The following is a 17,704-nucleotide window of genomic DNA, read 5'->3' on the forward strand; positions in this document are numbered from 1 at the left end:
GACACATAGATCAGTGGAACAGAAAAGAGAGACCAGAAATAAACCCATGCACTTATCATCAATTAATCCATGATAAAGAAGGCAAAAATATATAATGGGGAAAAGACATTATCTTCAAAAAAAGTGGTGCTGGAAAAACTGGATAGTTCCATGTAAAAGAATGAAATTAGTGGGCAGAGTCAAGATGGTGGTGTGGGAAGACACAGAGTTAGCATCTCCCCACAACTAGGGCACCCGCCAGCCGCTAGTGGGGGACCCTGATGCCCAAGGAGATGGGAGGAACCCCAAAGTGAACCGGTAGGACACAGGGGGACTGAGGGAGGAGGAGAAGTGGAGGCCAGACAGGATCAGCACCCCTGAGGCCAGGAGATCAGGAGAGGCAGGCGGGAGGGGCCCTCCGGGAGGAGCGGGAGAGGAGCAGAGGGCGACTGCCCCACCCACTCAGGCCCGGGGAGCCTGTTGAGCTCCCAGGCCGATCCCCTGCCCTCCAAACCCTCCTCCAGGCCACGTGGGTCCTTGGGGGCATAGGAGGGAGACCAGGGAGATCAGGAGAGGCAGGTGGGAGGGACCCTCGCAGACCAGAGGAGCAGCAGAGGAAAGGAGAGGAGGGCATTTGTCCTGCCCACTCGAGCCCAGGAAGCCTGCCGGGCTCCCAGGTGAGGTCCCCTGCCCTCTGAAACCAGGGGTGGGGGGCACACCTGGGCCCCTTCTGTTCCTTGAGCCTAAGCCCCACCCCCCAAGGCCCCCAGGGCCTTTTCCAGCCCTGTGGGTCCTGAGCATTGGCCCCATCCACCACCCAAAGCTCACCCTTGCTTAGACCCCGCCCTCCACAGCCAAGGCCTCCCCCGCACTCTTTTTTCCCCCTCCTCCTCTTTTTTACTGTTATGGTACTACTGTGCATTCTGGTTGTTGATTCATCTAAATTTTTATTTTTATATTCTTCTTAACAGATCTGTTAGTTTCCTAGTCTAATTTTATTTTTTACTTTGTTATCGTTGTTTTTGTTTGTTTGTTTGTTTGTTTTGCACCCAGGCAGCCTGCAGGATCTTGGTTCACAAGTCCGGGGTTGGGCCGAAGCTCCTGCAGTGGGAGCTCCGAGTCCGAACCACTGGACTAACAGAGGACCTCAGACCGAGGGAATATTCATCGGAGTGAGGTCTCACAGAGTTCCTCCTCTCAGCACCAAGACCCAGCTCTACCCAATAGCCTACAAACCCCAGTGTTAGAAGACTCAGGCCAAACAACCAGTAAAACAGGAACACAATCCCACTCATTAAAAAAAAAAATGAGATGGCAAAAAAAATATGTCACAGATGAAGGAGCAAGGTAAAAATCTACAAGACCAAATAAATGAAGAGGAAACAGGCAATGTGCCTGAAAAAGAATTCAGAGTAATGATAGTAAGGATGATCCAGAATCTCGGAAATAGAATGGAGGCACGGATCGAGAAAATACAAGAAATGTTTAAGAAAGATCTAGAAGAACTAAAGAACAAACAGAGATGAACAACACAATAACTGAAATGAAACATACACTAGAAGGAATCAATAACAGAATAACCGAGGCAGAAGAACAAATAAGTGAGCTAGAAGACAAAATGGTGGAAATAGCTGCCGAGAAGCAGAAAAAAGAAAAAAAGAATGAAAAGAACTGAAGACAATCTCAGAGACCTATGGGACAACACTAAACGCACCAACATTCGAATTATAGGGATCCCAGAAGAAGAGAAAAAGAAAGGGTCTGAGAAAATATCTGAAAAGATTATAGTTGAAAACTTCCCTAACATGGGAAAGCCCCAGAAGCACAGAGAGTCCCATACAGGATAAACCTAGGAAAAACACACCAAGACAAATATTAATCAAACTAACAAAAATTAAATTCAAAGAAAAAAATATTAAAAGCAGCACAGGGGGGCTTCCCTGGTGGCGCAGTGGTTGAGAATCTGCCTGCCAATGCAGGGGACACGGGTTCGAGCCCTGGTCTGGGAAGATCCCACATGCCGTGGAGCAACTCGGCCTGTGAGCCACAACTACTGAGCCTGCGCGTCTGGAGCCTGTGCTCCGCAACGGGAGAGGCCACGACAGTGAGAGGCCCGCGCACCACGATGAAGGGTGGCCCCCGCTCACCGCAACTGGAGAAAGCCCTCTCACAGAAACGAAGACCCAAACACAGCCAAAAATAAATAAATAAATAAGTTTATTAAAAAAAAAAAACAAACTATAGTCAAGCTTCAAGGACTTGTGGTCAGGCTGCAGGGGTCAGCCAGTCCTCTTTGCAAGTCTCCCAAAAGTGACTTTCACAGTTTTTGTTTTTAAAAATCCCTCACTCTCTTTACCCCCTATGCCCAAAGGTACTTTAGGTTACAGCCAAAGGCTGCATATCCTGTTTGCAAACCTTGCAAACAATAAAGCTGTCCTTTTGCTTTAAGATAATACTGACTATTTTCTGGGATTTATTTCTAATTTAGGACAACATTCTTACATTGAAGACAACACTGTTAAGATGTCACAGGGACTTCCCTGGTGGTACAGTGATAAAGAATCCGCCTTACAATGCAGGGGACGCAGGTTCGATCCCTGGTCAGGGAACTAAGATCCCACATGCCGCAGGGTAACTAAGCCCGCGTGCCACAACTACTGAGCTCACATGCCTCAACTAGAGCCTGAGTGCCACACACTACAGAGCCCACGCGTCCTGGACCTGCACCCCACAACTACAGAGCCCATGTGCCCTGAAGCCTGTGCTCCACAACTAGAGAGAGAAAACCCGCACACCACAACTAGAGAGAAGCCCGCATGCCGCAACGAAAGATCCCGCGTGCCTCAACAAAGATCCCGCGTGCTGCAACTAAAACCCGACGCAGCCAAAAATAAATAAAAAATAAATAAATAATAAATAAATCTCAAAAAAAAAAGAAGTCATATATCCTCAGCTGGATCTCTAGATTTAGTGCAATCCCAAGGAACATCCCAGCAGGCTTTTTTTGGTAGAAATTGACAACCTGATTCTAAAATTTATATTGAAATGCATATAAAATGCAAAGATCCTAAAAGAACCAAAACGATCTTGATAAAGAAAAACAACGTTGGAGTAGTTACAATACTTGACTTGAAGACTTACTAGAAGGCTACAGTAATTAAGACAGTGTAGTACTGGCACAAGGATAGGCATAAAAATCAATGAAATAGAAGAGAATCCAGAAACAGACCCACATATAATTCCCTGGGGCCACACTGACTGATAATGGGGAGAACTCTATCAAGTGATAGAAATGTTTAATATCTTAACTGTAGTCATTACATGGTATAAACATTTGTTGAAACTCGTTGACACTTGTACATTTTACTGCACACTTAAAATGGATGCCTTTTACTACATATAAATCATACCTAAATAAAGGTGATTTTAACACATATTTAGAAACAATCCCCAAAACTTATCTTGGTTCCTAATATGAATCTAGCCTAGAAGGAAACTAAGATTTATTAAGGTCCTATAACGTGCCAGACACTGGACTCTGTATATTTAATTCTCACAACCATCTCCTAAGGCAGAAACTACTCACCAGGGTTTCACATCCGAAGAAATGTTGAGCATTTGCAGTCTCGCCCACCTAATAAGTGGGGAGCTAAGAGGCAAGCCCAAGTTTATCTCTAATGCCCATGTTGCTACCACCACCATCCTCTTATTATGTCTTCCCAATGGAAACTTTTTCACCAAAGCTACTACTATCCACTAAAACCATTTTTTAAGCCTAACTTATTTTTTAACTTTCCAAGGCAAATCAACTCGAAAATAGAGAATAAGAACAATCATAAGCCTAGATAATCCATAAACTGATGGCTAGATCCAGAACAATGACAAGTGCACCCCATGCACTAAATACATCAAACTACAGTATAAAAAAATATGTACATACTAGACTCATGAAGAGAAGTACAAGCACATTTCAATATATGAGTCTTCCCACCATCACACAGCAAGTTAAGTGATAAAACTGTCTGTAATACTCTTCAGTTGTAGAACTCTCCCAGTGGAATTTTTAAACTTTAAAATTCTATGCCAAGGACTACTTAGTTGAACCACCTATCTCTTATCCTGCTAAAAATGAAAAATCTGAAATTTAACATCCAGAAGTGCCGGGCAAATAACAATATATAGTGATCAAAATCTGTATTCCCGTAAATATTACAAAAGGCATAAAAGTATCCAAGAGGGAGGTGGTAGAAAACATAGGAGCCTTGTAAAAAATATTCAGTATTTAAGAGGGAGGTCATGGAAAAGACCTTGCTAAAACTTCAAGATAGAGGAGCTAAAGGTGAGAAATAAATAATAAATGTGTACTGACCTTTGGTGTTAAAATAATACATTATATAAAAAAACCACATTTTTGTAACTCAGAGAAACAATACATACTTACAGTTATGTGAACACTGAGGAATCATCATCGCAATGTTGAAATATTCAAAGCAAATTCCACAGCGCAGCAAATCATCTATTGTCTGAAATGCACAAATACATACACACCTATCAGAAAGCCACCAAGACTGGAACATCTGCCACAGAACTCCTTCTCCATCCCCTAAAAAAATAATTTAATAATACTTCTTTGTCAAATATTCAAACTCAAAAGCTAAGTCCACATAAACTGCAGGGGAGAGAAAACCTCCCCCATATGACTTATTCAAATCTTAGGTTACGGAGAACACTTCAGAAAGATGAAGCTGACGCTACAGATTCCCACTCCATGCTGCCAGCCCTTCACAAAAGGGCTACTCTATTTCTCTTCTACTTGCCATGTATTTCCAGTTCCTCCTCCAAGCCTCCTCCTCTTCAGACCCCATTCCCTGGCCCACTGTCACTGCTGGGTGAAAGGTACCGGCAGCCATTCACCACACAGGGTAAGAACCAGATCCGAGAATATTAAAGAGAAACACTAGAAATTATCTAGTTAAAACCCTTACTTCACAAATGAGTAAACTTGTATCCAGAGCAGGCTCACAGCACATGAGGCAAGCCAGGACAAAACTTCCGGTCTACTGGCCGTCAGTCCAGTGCTTTCTGCTCAGTACTGTACGGTACTACACGGTGGAGCCAGATGAGGAAGCCCTGGAAAGAGCTGGCGCCAGTGACAGCAGAAGGAGGGGAAGAGGCAGGCAATCTGCAAAGTCAGATAGGTGTGCATCCATCTGGAATGAAACCCAAACAGGAAAGCATCTCTCTCGCAACCTAAAATCTTCTAAATCATTTAAAATGTTACTTCTTTCTTTTTCTTTTTATAAATGTATTTATTTTATTTATTTATTATTTTTGGCTGCATTGGGTCTCCGTTGCTGCATGCAGGCTTTCTCTAGTTGCGGCGAGCGGGGGCTACTCTTTGTTGCGGTGCGCGGGCTTCTCATTGTGGTGGCCTCTCGTTGCGGAGCACAGGCTCTAGGCAAGCAGGCTTCAGTAGTTGTGGCACGCGGTCTTCAGTAGTTGTGGCATGCGGGCTCTAGAGCGCAAGCTCAGTAGTTGTGGCACATGGGCCTAGTTGCTCCGCGGCATGTGGGATCTTCCCTGACCAGGGTTCAAACCCGTGTCCCCTGCATTGGCAGGCAGACTCTTAACCACTGCGCCACCAGGGAAGCCCTAAAATGTTATTTCATTCAAAAGAATACTGAGCAGATATTTAAGAGGAAAAAGAGAGAGAGAGAGAGAGAGTGAGAGCGTGCTCTCTTATGTACTGATACGGAAAGACTGCCAAGAAAGTGAAAAATGGAAGTAAGGTACAGGCAGTACAAACAGTCTGTGACCTTTTGTTAAAAAGGGAGGAGGGAATAAGAATATAAATCTGAATGCAAATCTGAACACAAGAATGTAACAAATAATGGTCAAAGGGGTCAGGAAACTGGACAGATGAGGGACAAGTTTGGAGGAAGACTTTTACTTTTTATTTCACGTACTTTTTGAACCATATGAGTATATGACCTAATTTTTAAAAATGCAAACAAACAAAAAGACTAATGTCTCTAATAGTTCACATATGAAATACTGTTGCCATTAAAGAAAACATGCTTTCAAAGAATAATTAACGTATGGAAAAATGTTCATGTTTTAATGCAAACAAAAAAAAAATCAGAGAACAAAACTACAACCATAATACATAATAACAGAACTATGTAGTTTAATCTCCTTAACAATCTTAGGAGGTCTATAGCATCTATATGCCAATTTTTTAGATGAAGCCTATAAAGCTTATAAGGGGTTGTATCAAATCTGAGAGGTTGACTCCAAGGTGATCCCAAATTTTAAATGCATATACACATTGTGGGTATGTCTGTGCATGATCCCACATGAGAAAAACTGAAGAACAATAAGAGAAAATGTTAAACAGTGGGTCTCTCTAGATGGTAGGATGCTAGGTAACTTTCATTTCCTCCTTTATCTTACTGTAAATTTCAATTTTTTTTCTACTATATACACATTCTACACTTATAATCTGTCAGAAACAAATTTTTGTTACAGTAGAACCAGGGAAATAAACATTCAAATGCCCAAATCTTCCATTACTTTGGATGGTAGGCTACCACTGACACAGAAAGCTAGAGGACTGTGTTGAAAATCAATCAAAAGCAGAGGCAGGACCAGAAGCCAAAGCCCTGGCACCTGGTCTATTTGCTTTCTTCTCTATCACCATCCTCTCCTGGAGGAGGAGTGGTTCTGACAGATGTGCTGAGCAAGATCTGTGGAAGTGATACCGCATCCGATGAGCTATAACATTCTTGCACAGATTTTCAGTCCACTGGATGCCCTAGGATTTCCTCAACTTAGAGAAAGTGGAAGGGGGAAGCTTTCACTTCCCTTATCCAATTCATAATCTTCATGACAACAAATAAAAACAGGGGGAGAAATACTTAACACATGTTCAGCATTAATAATAATAATAAAGATATACTAATTTAATGCTTACTACTTTCTAGATACCTTCAATCAATTAGCAAATAATTTCTGAGCACCCACTATGTGCCAGGCATTGTGTTAGGTACAGTGAATAAGCCAGACAGGATCCCTATCCACACACATCAACTCATTTAACCAACCTTATAAACTATTTCTGTCTCCAGTTTATAGTTGAGGCAACTCAGGCTCAGAGAGGTTAAGTAACTGAATCAAGGTCACACAGTTAAATAGAAGGCAGAGACTAAATTTAACCCAGAACCATTGGAACTCAAATCGATGCTCTTCTCCATTGCACACTGGAGCCAAAGCCACCACAACTGCAAAACCACGGCTTTCCCAGATCCTTCCACAATGTCCGCTCTTCCATGGGGAGATCTTCAGTCACCAAGCCCTGTAGATGACACTGATGATGGCAAGTAGAACAAGGCCTTATACTTACTTTAACCTCCCCCAAGTCCCTTCACTTAATCCTCAAAGTCACCTTAGGAGTCAGTGGGGCAGATACCATAATCCCTAGTTTACAAAACTGAGCAACAGAAGGAGAACGTGATTTTGCTCAGTCACAAACGGAAATAATCACATAACAAGGAGAAAAACCAAGCAACTGATTCTTAGCTAGTACTGAACGGTGTATTTGCTCTTGACCAAACACAGTAGGAATCCAGGACTCACCACTACCGTCCATGGAAACAGGAATGCATTGTCAAAAACAAAGTAGCCACAGAAATCAATGTGATTTGAGTGAAAGACTTCAATAAAATGAAAGGCTAGTGCTAAACGTTTGAGTCCTGATTTCTTAGTTTAAAAGAGAGGATGCGCAACTATCAAGAGTTAGGACACGTTAGGGAGGAATTAGGGCAAAGTAGCACTAGGTTTCTTGAGGGTAATTAGAAGAAATGAATGAGAATGTAAAGGAGACTGCCCGCTTTGCTAGGTGATTAAATAGATGTTTTCTGATGCAAGGTCCACTCCAAACCGTGTCCGGTGTCACTGTGGGAGATTATTCACTAAAGTACTGGGAGAGTTTACATAATGCTTGGCACGCAGTAAGCTCTAAGAAAGGATTAGGTGTCGCTGTCGTTTCCACCGTTTAGAGTGTTTCTCTCCATATCATTGTGGTTGTTGTGACTGAACGGCAGAATACCCCGTCCCATACGACAGCCAACCTAGGCTCACCATAAGGGGCCGAGGCCTGTCCCCGGTACTTCCCAGGAGAGAAAGAAACTGAGGCCCAGATCTACGCGGTGGCAAGTGGCAGAGCAGAGCCGGGTATCCTGGCCCAGCTCGGCGCCGGCGCCTCGTCCTTTCTCCTCCTCAAGGCGGGGCTGGCCTCCCGCGGACGCCGTACGCCCCCGACCTCGCCGAAGCACTCACCTTCATGACTGCCAGGCCCGGAGGCCACCGGGGCTCGACTAGGGAGTCCATGGCCTCCCCTAAAGAGGGTGGAGGGTCCGACTGGTCTCCCACGCTCCACTGCCACTCGAAATTCCCCGCGCTACAGAGCTACGTCAGCAGTCGACTACGCGCCCGACGCGTGTGCGGAGCATGCTGGGAGTTGTAGGACGTGGCCGAAGCGCAACCGAATATGCTCTCTTTGCGCACGCGCCAGGCTTCCGCTACGCCTCCGTGCGCAGATGTGTGGTTTAAAAACCCACTTGCGGGTTTTGTACTGTACCCTTAATAAGTGAATGCCTGTTGAATGTTAGGAAGAGACAGCCTAAAATCAAACCAAATCCAGGCCTTGCCAAACCTTTCAAGGTCTGGGCTCCTGCCTCTTCCTTCCGGTCGCCCTCCCTGATTGCTATAATGCGCTGTCTCTGCTCAGAGCCGGGGTTTTCACAACCATTATTTCATCTCACTCCATCACAATACTGAGAGGTAAATATCATTATTGGTTTACACAAGAGAAAGCTTCGGCTCAAAAAAGTGAATAGGTTTCTCTGAGTCACGCAATGTCTTTGACCAGACTACAGATAGGGCCTCTGGCCTTAAAATAGGAGCTCTTTTATCAAATAGGATGGTTAATTTAATTTAATCATCTTAATTTTGGCGTGTAGCCTTCCAGATATTTCCTGTGCAGATACATAGATACAGTTTTTTTTGCCCACAAATGTTGATATACTAAATGCATACCTCTGTCAACTTGAGGTTTTCTGTTGGTTTACTTACATACATCCTGAGACCTCTCCATGTTAATACATATAGATTTACTTCGTTCCTTTTAATAGCTACATAGTCCATAATACAGATGTGCCACAATTTACTCATGTACACCCATACTGAGGACCATTTAGGTTGTTTCCAGTTTTTCATTATTGCAAACAGTTGCAATGAACACACTATCTATATAAATCTCGGCACACTTGAGCCAGAATATTTGGGGGATGATTTCCTATACATGGAACTGCTAGGTGAATTTTTGTGCTCTTTAAACACTGTGATAGCTAGCACTATGTGATTTTCCAAAAGAGCTGTACCAATACATTTATACTCTCACCAAGTGAGTACGAGTGCCCGTTACCCAGATGTGAAGCGCTGACCACTGCACCACTCAGTCTGTCTGCTCAGCTCAGCACTCATCGATAGGCTGCCTGATGTGGGCCTCCTTCACATCAGGTCTCATGGGCAGCAAGTCAGTTACTCGGGGAAGACACTTGCAGCTTGCCACTGCTTCCCCCTGTGGCCCACGTATTCATTCCTTCATAATTTTTTTTAAGTGCTTACCATTGGCCGGTCAGAGCTTCCCTGTGAAGTAGGCAGAAGTGAGGCTGCTATTGCCATTTCACAGATGAAGACAAGGAGGCTCAGAGAGGTTAAGGCTTCACTCCTTTGGGCTCTCTTCATAAGGAACCCTGGCCCCTGAGTCAGAGATATATTAAATTGATTTTTCCCAGCCTGTGCCCAAAGACTCACTGGGCAATAATGATATTAACAGCATTTGAACAAAGGACTTTAATATCCATCACAATAAAGCTGACATTTATTAGGCACTTTGTATGCAAAGCACTGTTCTAGATGTTTTTACACATGTTGACTTATTTCAGACTCACTCCAACCAAATGAGGAAAGAGAAATAAATAGATAACTGGCATAGTGCGTTCTGCTAGTAAGTGGAAGAGGAAGGATTTGACTTGGGCAGTCTGGCTTGAGTCCATATTAAGCACTACAGAATATTCTCCTAGGACCCCATTATGAGAATTATTCCTATTTTATAGATGTAGGAACTGAGTCTCAGAGAGGCAAAAGGACTCATTCAAGATCACACAGCTTGTCAGTGGCAAAGTCCGGCGTTGAATCTAGATCTTTTAACCCCAAACCAGAAGGGATCACCCATTGACATTTTATGGAGAAATAACTGAGCAGACAAAGCCGCAGGGCAGAGGTCTAAGGATCCCCGGATGCTGGACCTAGTGGGGCTCCAACAGGAAGGTGGGGAGTGGCAGGTTAGGGGAGGCAGTGGGTTTGCATCAGCCAATTAGAAAGGGGCATGTAAATGAACTCCAGGCTGCGCTGTATGCACCGGATCCAGGCTGTGCTGGATGTATTGCCTAGTCCTGGATGCAGGGAGATGGGGTAGGCTTGGGAAGACAAAGGAAATGAGACCAAGACCAGATCCCAAGCCTGAGTGCACCAGTAATTGTTCTTTTATGGTACTAGCTGGCTACAAGGTTTAAGGTGGCAAAGCGCTGGGGAGGTGAGAGAAGGACAGAGAGGAGATGAGAAAAGAGGAAAGGAATGGGGAAGGAAGGGGAGAGAGAGAGAAGACAGGGAAAGAAATGCACGCTTCCTATTCAACTATGAAGACAGATTTGGAAGCAGGCATCACTTGTTGGCCCTGGGGTCCAAATCCATCTCCCCATCTCTGGAGAGCCTCCAGGGCAGCACCCAGTACCATTCATCTCTGACTTCCTGCCACCAGCTGCTTGGTGGGACTGAATGAATGAGTGAATCTCCGGAATAAGCCCACATACCCATAAATCTCCTCCCTGGACAAGCAGTTCCCTTCCTGCCCTCTTCAATAGTACCCACTCAAGCCCACCTCTGGGCCAGGGTAGGGAAGTCCACACAAGGGCACAAGCAGGTTCTGAAAGCCACTTTGAGCTCAGGACAAAGCATCTGCCTTGCCCTCCCCATAGTATTTATCCACCCGCGGGAGACAATCTCCTCTAACAAGCTGCTGGTTCCACAGACATTCTCCTTCTGTTAGATCAATAAAGAGATTGCACTTCCTTACTCAGGAGTAAAAACAAAGTGTTCCGTACAGAAAAAGCAAGCCAGTGCTCAGTAGAATCTCTTGTTGCACTAGTGCAAAGAGAGGATCCAGGATAGCGTGGCCAGATAAAATACAGGATGCCAGGCAATTTTGAATTTCAGATCAACAGCAAACAGTTTTTTAATATACATATATCCTAAATATTGCACATGACATACTTAAACTAAAGAATTATTCACTGTGTATCTGAAGTTCAAATTTAACTGAGCATCTTGTATTTTATTTGCCAAATCTGACAACCCTAATCAGAAGAGTGTGGGGCCTGCTGAGTGTGGGGCCTGGTCTGGCTGTACCTTCAGGGGACCCAGGCCCCCGAGTTCCTTGCCGGGGTCTCTCGTAATCACACTCCTCTTTGTCCTCCATTCTTCCTCCAGGACCCAGCCTCATTCTAGGCATGGGAGGGGAATATTGAAGGAGCTCAGGCTTTATCCCTTCTTTCTTCCCTCTCTCCCTCCCTCTTTTCCTCCCTCCATTCTAACAAATGTTTATTGAGCTGGTACCCACCTCTTCCAGGTGCTGGAATTCAGGGGTGAACAAGAGTCATGGTCCCTGCTCTCAGGAGCTGACACCTTGGCAGAGGATGGGGCCAGGACAGAAACATGGGAGAATGTAAGAAAAGGAGTAGATAAGCTCATTTAATAAAATGGGAAGTGATGTGAAAACAAGAGAGGATGGTGTGGTAGAGAGTGGGGAGACGCTATAAACTGGCTGATCTGGGAAGCTCTCTCTGAGAAGATGACATTTGTGCTAGGATGCGACTGATAAGATAGAGGCAGCCATGTAGGCTGTGGAGAGTTCCAGGCCTTGAGAAAAGAGTTTGGGTTTTAATCCATGTTAACTTGGACAAATTATTTAACCTCTCTGTGCCTCAGTTTTCTCACCTGTAATATGGGGTGATAATAGTAGTATTTGCCTTATAGGGATGTTGTGAGAATTAAATAAGTTATTGTAATTTAAGTGCCTAGAGCAGCACCTGGCATCTAATAAGCAAGTGTCGTGTGAGCGTCAGATGCCAGCGTTGTTATGTTGCTATAACCCCCACGGGGAGCTCTTGGAGGGTTTTAGGCAGGGAAGTGACATGATCTGATTTACACTTTCAAAAGATTTACATTTTTAAAAGATTTAAAATCGTTCACACTTTCATCTACATTTCATTTCTAGCTGCTGGGTGATAAAAGGATTTTAGTGGGAAAAGCGTAGATGTACCCGTCAGGGGCTGTGACAGGGCTGGACCAGGTGGCAGCAGTTGGAGGAGGTGAAGGTGCTTTGGGCTCCGTGCTTACTGTGGACTCTATCCCTATGACCAGGCCACCCTCTAACTCCTCCTAGATGTAGACCCTGCCTTGTTCTCACCAGTCACTCCCACCCTGGAGACCCAGCCCCAGGGCCAGCATGTGAACAAACCCTAAGAATCCTCCTGCATGATGAGGGACAGTGGCCAAGTCATCATGGAGTCACTTGCAAGACATGTGGGTGAGGCCATCCCAGACCATCCAACCCCAGCCAAGCCACCTGCTTACCGCAAAGAGCAGCCCAGCCAGCCCTGCCCATAAAACTGCTCAATATATCCACAGGATCGTGGTAAATAAAAAATGTCTATTGTCTTAAGCCACTAAGTTTGGGGGTGGTTTGTTACACAGCAATGGCTAACTGCTATAGTGAGCAAAAACCAAAGTGACCCTCCCCAGGAGTCTTTTGCCTGCCTGGAGCCTGGTTTGGGAGACCCCAGGTACAGCCCCAGTCCTATTGGTCCCTCCTCTTTCCAGAGCCATCTCCTCCTGCTCTCTTTGATCCCGATACTTATCTGTACTCTGCTTCCAATCTGGTGCTGGATTTTACAGGTGCCAGAGCAAGACAATTCTTCTATGCAACAATTCCTGTCTCCGCAGGCTCCAAGCCATTCCTCCTATAAGGAGGCAGCCCTCTAGCTGGAACTAATTCAGGGGTGTGTAGCTGAGTCCTGCACCAGAAAATCTTCACCATCTGTCATGAGGTCTGGAAACACCCCGCCCCCTATTCAAGCTCCAATTCTTCGGTTCTTAAAGGCTGTTTAGATTCCCAGAGCCCCCTTGGGAGCGTTGAGTGCCCTCTGGGGGTGATAAAGCAGGTTGCCCCTCTCATGTTATAGCACAAATACACCACATGGCAATTACTTCAGCTCCCCGACTAGACCAGCTGTGCCCCAGCCCCAGCTGTGAGTGCAGGGGGTGCCCAACAAATGCTCACTGGGTGGATCACCTGGCCCGGGGGCTCTGGGGCCCTGGGATACAGGGAGTGCCTGGGGCTAAGGGAGAAAAGCGAGGGACCACTGAAAGGAGGCAGGGTGGGAATCACGCAGGACAGAATTCTCTTTGGTGACTAGGGGAACAAGATTTAGAGTCACACAGACTTCAGTTTGCATCTATGCTCTTCCACTGACCCGGTGATCTTGGATGAGTCACTCACCTTTCAGATCCTCAGTTTCCTCTTTTGTAGGATAAGAATAACAATGCCTATCTCAGAGGGTTGTTAGAATAACTTTGTTTTTTAAATCTTGGGAAGCGCCTACCAAGGTGTCTGACACGTAGTGAGTGGCTGGTTATAGCAGTAGGAGTAATAGTTATAATTATTACTAATACCTATTGTTAACCAGAGGCCAGAGAGGTTAACAGTACCAGCTCTGAAGTCAGACTGCCTGAGTTCAAATCTCAGCCCCACCACTTACTAGTGCACAGATTGGGGTCCCTAAATACTGTCCCCATGAAGAGGAATCAGGGCTCCTTGGAGACATGGCTGATTTTAGGTCTGGGTCAGAGTAGGTGCAAGAGGAGCCTGGAAAATCTTATTGTGCCCAAATGAGGGAGTTGCCCAAAACTAATGGAGCCATCTTGAAGCTGCCCCTGCAGACTTCAGCCACAGAAAGAATACTGATTGCAATGGATTGGAATGCAATGAATATTTGAAAATCCAGGAATTTAAAATGAGTCTCAGCAGAAGAAAAGAAAGCCCTCATTTGCTTCCATTGGAGGTTGTGATTGTATTGGCTTCTTACTCTGAAGGTTGATAGATAAGGAGGAAGAATTAAGCGTTTATTCTTCTCCTCCAGAATGAACTGTATTTTAGGGAAATACTAGCCCCTGTTGACGAGAATTTTAGCTGACAAATATAGAAGAAATTAAATTAGAAAATCACTGTAAGACCATTGGGTGGGAGGTTCTTGAGGGACAGGATACTTAGGTTCCAAATGATCAGGCCATGGTGGGAGGCTGAGGGTGAACCCACCTGAACCCACTGACCCATGTCATCAGTCCTGAAAGGGGGCACCAAACAGCACACACCCCCTGATGTGACATGATGTGGAGTACTCACCCGCCAGGAAGCATTCCTGCCTGAAATGGTGAAACTGAACCTAATCAAACATTTAGATCCAATTCCCAGCTTACAAGACCGAATCAGATAAACTCAGTTCTCCTGTGTAGGGAACGCCCAGCTGCTCCCTCATGCGTCTCTCTTCCCGTGAGTCTCCATCACTAGCCACATGGGATACTTGGCACACTTCTGGTCCCCAAATGCGTGGTTTTTCCCCACAACAAGCAATTCTCTGCGACCCAGCTGGGTGTCCTACAACTGAACTCAGTTCTGACACTGTCTACCCAGAGATGGTGTCAGACCCCACAGGTCAAGGGCTCAGTCTCACAGGCCTGCCTCCCCGACCCCCTTCAAATGCCAATCAGAAACTCATGTTATCACCTGGCTTCTGAGCAACAGCTGTAGATCAGAGGTTCTAATGACCCCTCCTTGAGTTCGATTAATTTGCTAAAGTGGCTCACAGAACTCAGGGAAACACACTTACCAGTTTATTAAAGGATATGACAAAGGACTCAGATGGACGGTCAGATGAAGAGACACACAGGGTGAGGTTTGGGAGCATGCCGGGCACAGGAGCTTCTGTCCTGGTGGAGTTGGGGTGCATCACCCTCCCAGTGTGGGTGCGTTTGTCCCCCTGGAAGATCTCTGAACCCCCTACTTTGGGAGTTTATGGAGGCTCCCACAAGTAGGCATGATCAATTATGAACCTCATTTTCAGCCCCTCCCCCCTCTCTAGACAAGGGTGAGGCGGGCTGAAAATTCCAAGCTTCTAATGATGGCTTGGCTTTTCTGCTGTCCAGACCCCATTCAGGTGTCATCCAGGAGCCCACCCAGAGTCCTCTCGTTAGAACAAAAGATGCTCCTAGTGATCTTATCACTTAGGAAATTACAAGGGCTTTAGGGGCTCTGTGCCAGGAACTGGGGCAGAGACCAGTGCACATATTTTCTATTACCTCACAAACATACACAGAGGACAGCCGCAGGGAATTGACAGCTCATGGGAGCAATCAAATCCAGACCATGGGTCATTCTACCAGAAAGCAAACCAGAGTTCTTCCCAAGTCATGACCAGAGGTTATTTTTGTTTTAAAATAAAAAAGACTTGAGATGTAACCCCACTCTACCCTTGTTGGGCTCCTGATTTGAGCAAACCAAACTTTAAAAGACGTTTTGGGGAACAATCATTAAAACTTGAGTAAGAATTAGGTATTAAATTATTCTGAGAAATTATTGTTAATTTTATTAGTTGTAAACATGTGATTGTCATTAGGTAGAAAAACGTCATTTTTAGAGATGATGCTGATGTATCTCAGGGTAAAATATGATGTTGGTGATTTATTTGAAATTTTAAAAATATAAAGCAAACTTGGAAAATTTTAAATTATTGTTAAATCTAGATGATAGACATAATAGGTTATACTCTCCTCTGTATTCTCGAAGTTTGAAATTTTTCACAGTAAAAATTGGAGACCACAGATCCCACCTGCCATTTTACAAACAGCCACATGATGGCAGTAGAGTATCGGGCTGGACGTGAGCCCAAGCTTAGAGGAAGAAATGCAGAAGAGCAATCACCCCGTGCATTCCTTATGCATTTTTTTTTTTAATCTCATCCTTGCATTTAATCGACCTTTCACTAAAGTGCCTGTGTTGGGTCTATAGGGGACAAAGAGTCAAATTCAGCCCTATCCCTGCCCTCCTGCAGCCACTTTGTCTAAGTAGTGTCTGTATGTCTGGGGGCCAGGAAGGAGCTGTCACCAGGAGTCTTGGTGGGGCCGAGCAGTCACAGGTGTCTATATGTTTGCCATCAGTGGAATGGAGACCTAGGCCAGGCATGTTGAAAACAAAGAAATTAATATGGGGGCAGGGATGGGGGGCAGGGGGGAAGCCAGCCACCTATGTTTTGAGTTGACCTCTTCCACAGGTATTCAAGTTTACCACTTATCAACTGTGTGATCTTCGGAAAGTTACTCTACTTCTCTGAACCTGATGGGGCTCAATAATGGTTCATACTTTATAGTCTCTCTGTTGGAAGAGAATGAGATAGTCCATGTAAGTTGCTTAGAACAGTGCCTGGCACACAGTAGATGCTCAATACAGATGTACTTACATACCTATATGTTCCCATTTGGGGTTCTGGGACAGAAGCAGGCAGTGAGCTAGCTGATTTACACAAAGGCCCCAAGGCCCATTGGGGAAAACAACAAATTTGGCCTTGGGACTGGGGCACTGGAATTAGGGCTCTCCAGAAGGCAAGATCATCATTATAACAGCTACATTTATTGAGGGTTTTCTCTGCGCCAGGCACTGTCCCAAGCACGTTCTATGTACTAACTTATCTACTTCTCACGACAAGCCTCCGAGGCAGGTACTATTACTGTCCCTGCTTTAGAGGTGACAAAACTGAGGGGCAGAACTGCAGAAAATTTTCCTGAGCCTTCTCTGCTGGTAAGGAAGGGAGGCCAGGATTCAAACCCAGGCAGTCTGACCTTGCAGTCCTCATCCACATCCACGAGGGTGGCTGTACTCCTCTTAGGCATTGGGTGCTGTGGGAAGACAAAGCACTTACCTAGAGATGGGGGCAGGGGTCATAGGAGGGGACCAGAGCAGGTATGGAATCCTGGGCTTAAAGCCCCTGCACATCACCTTCCTCATGTGTCAAATAGGGATGCTAACAGAATTTACCCCTGTGGATGGTCTTAAGGTTTCAGTGAGGTGAAGTATGTGAAGTACTCTGCCCTGCGTTCTTGGAAGAACATCCAGCATGTGCTTGATGAACATTAGTTTTATTATTGTTAAGTTAACCTGGAGTCCAGGGATAAGTGCAAAGTTGGAGTATATCTGCATGAGCATTTTTCTAGCCTATCAGTTAGCTATTGCTGCGTAACTAACCACTCTACAACTCAGTGACCATTTAGTATTTATCATGGTCTACAGCACAAGGACAGCCCCCAGGATCTCCTTTGGGCAACTATTCTTTCCTGATAGAAGGTGTGGGTGGGGTTGACACCACCCTTGACACCAGGGGTTCTTTAGACCCTCTGGCTGCTTCAGGGATGACCTGCAGCGTAATTCTGACCGAGGTGAATCAAACTTACGGCTTTCCTTGTGTTGAAGCTGAGGAGGTGCAGGCAGGGGGAG

General features: G+C 45.2%; 1 protein-coding gene across 6 annotated transcripts in view; it reads right to left on the reverse strand.

Moving 5' to 3' along the window:
* The window catches only part of RAD18 (RAD18 E3 ubiquitin protein ligase), a 105,645-nt gene extending 97,194 nt beyond the window's left edge, over nt 1-8,451 (reverse strand). For 4 of the 6 annotated variants that reach the window (XM_036870531.1, XM_036870529.1, XM_036870530.1 and 1 more), the window contains exons 1-2: nt 8,317-8,451; nt 4,421-4,502 (exon numbers count right to left, since the gene is read on the reverse strand). In XM_036870531.1, coding sequence (XP_036726426.1) covers nt 4,421-4,502; nt 8,317-8,367 — 133 coding nt within the window. In that variant the 5' untranslated portion in view covers nt 8,368-8,451. Of the gene's footprint in view, nt 1-4,420; nt 4,503-4,964; nt 5,190-7,082; nt 7,334-8,316 lie in introns of all 6 variants that reach the window. The other 2 variants (XM_036870527.1, XM_036870528.1) reach the window with 2 other exon arrangements.
* Between the last annotated feature and the right edge of the window lie 9,253 nt (nt 8,452-17,704).

Source organism: Balaenoptera musculus, chromosome 11 (assembly GCF_009873245.2).
Source record: "Balaenoptera musculus isolate JJ_BM4_2016_0621 chromosome 11, mBalMus1.pri.v3, whole genome shotgun sequence".
In the NCBI taxonomy this organism is placed as follows: domain Eukaryota; kingdom Metazoa; phylum Chordata; class Mammalia; order Artiodactyla; family Balaenopteridae; genus Balaenoptera; species Balaenoptera musculus.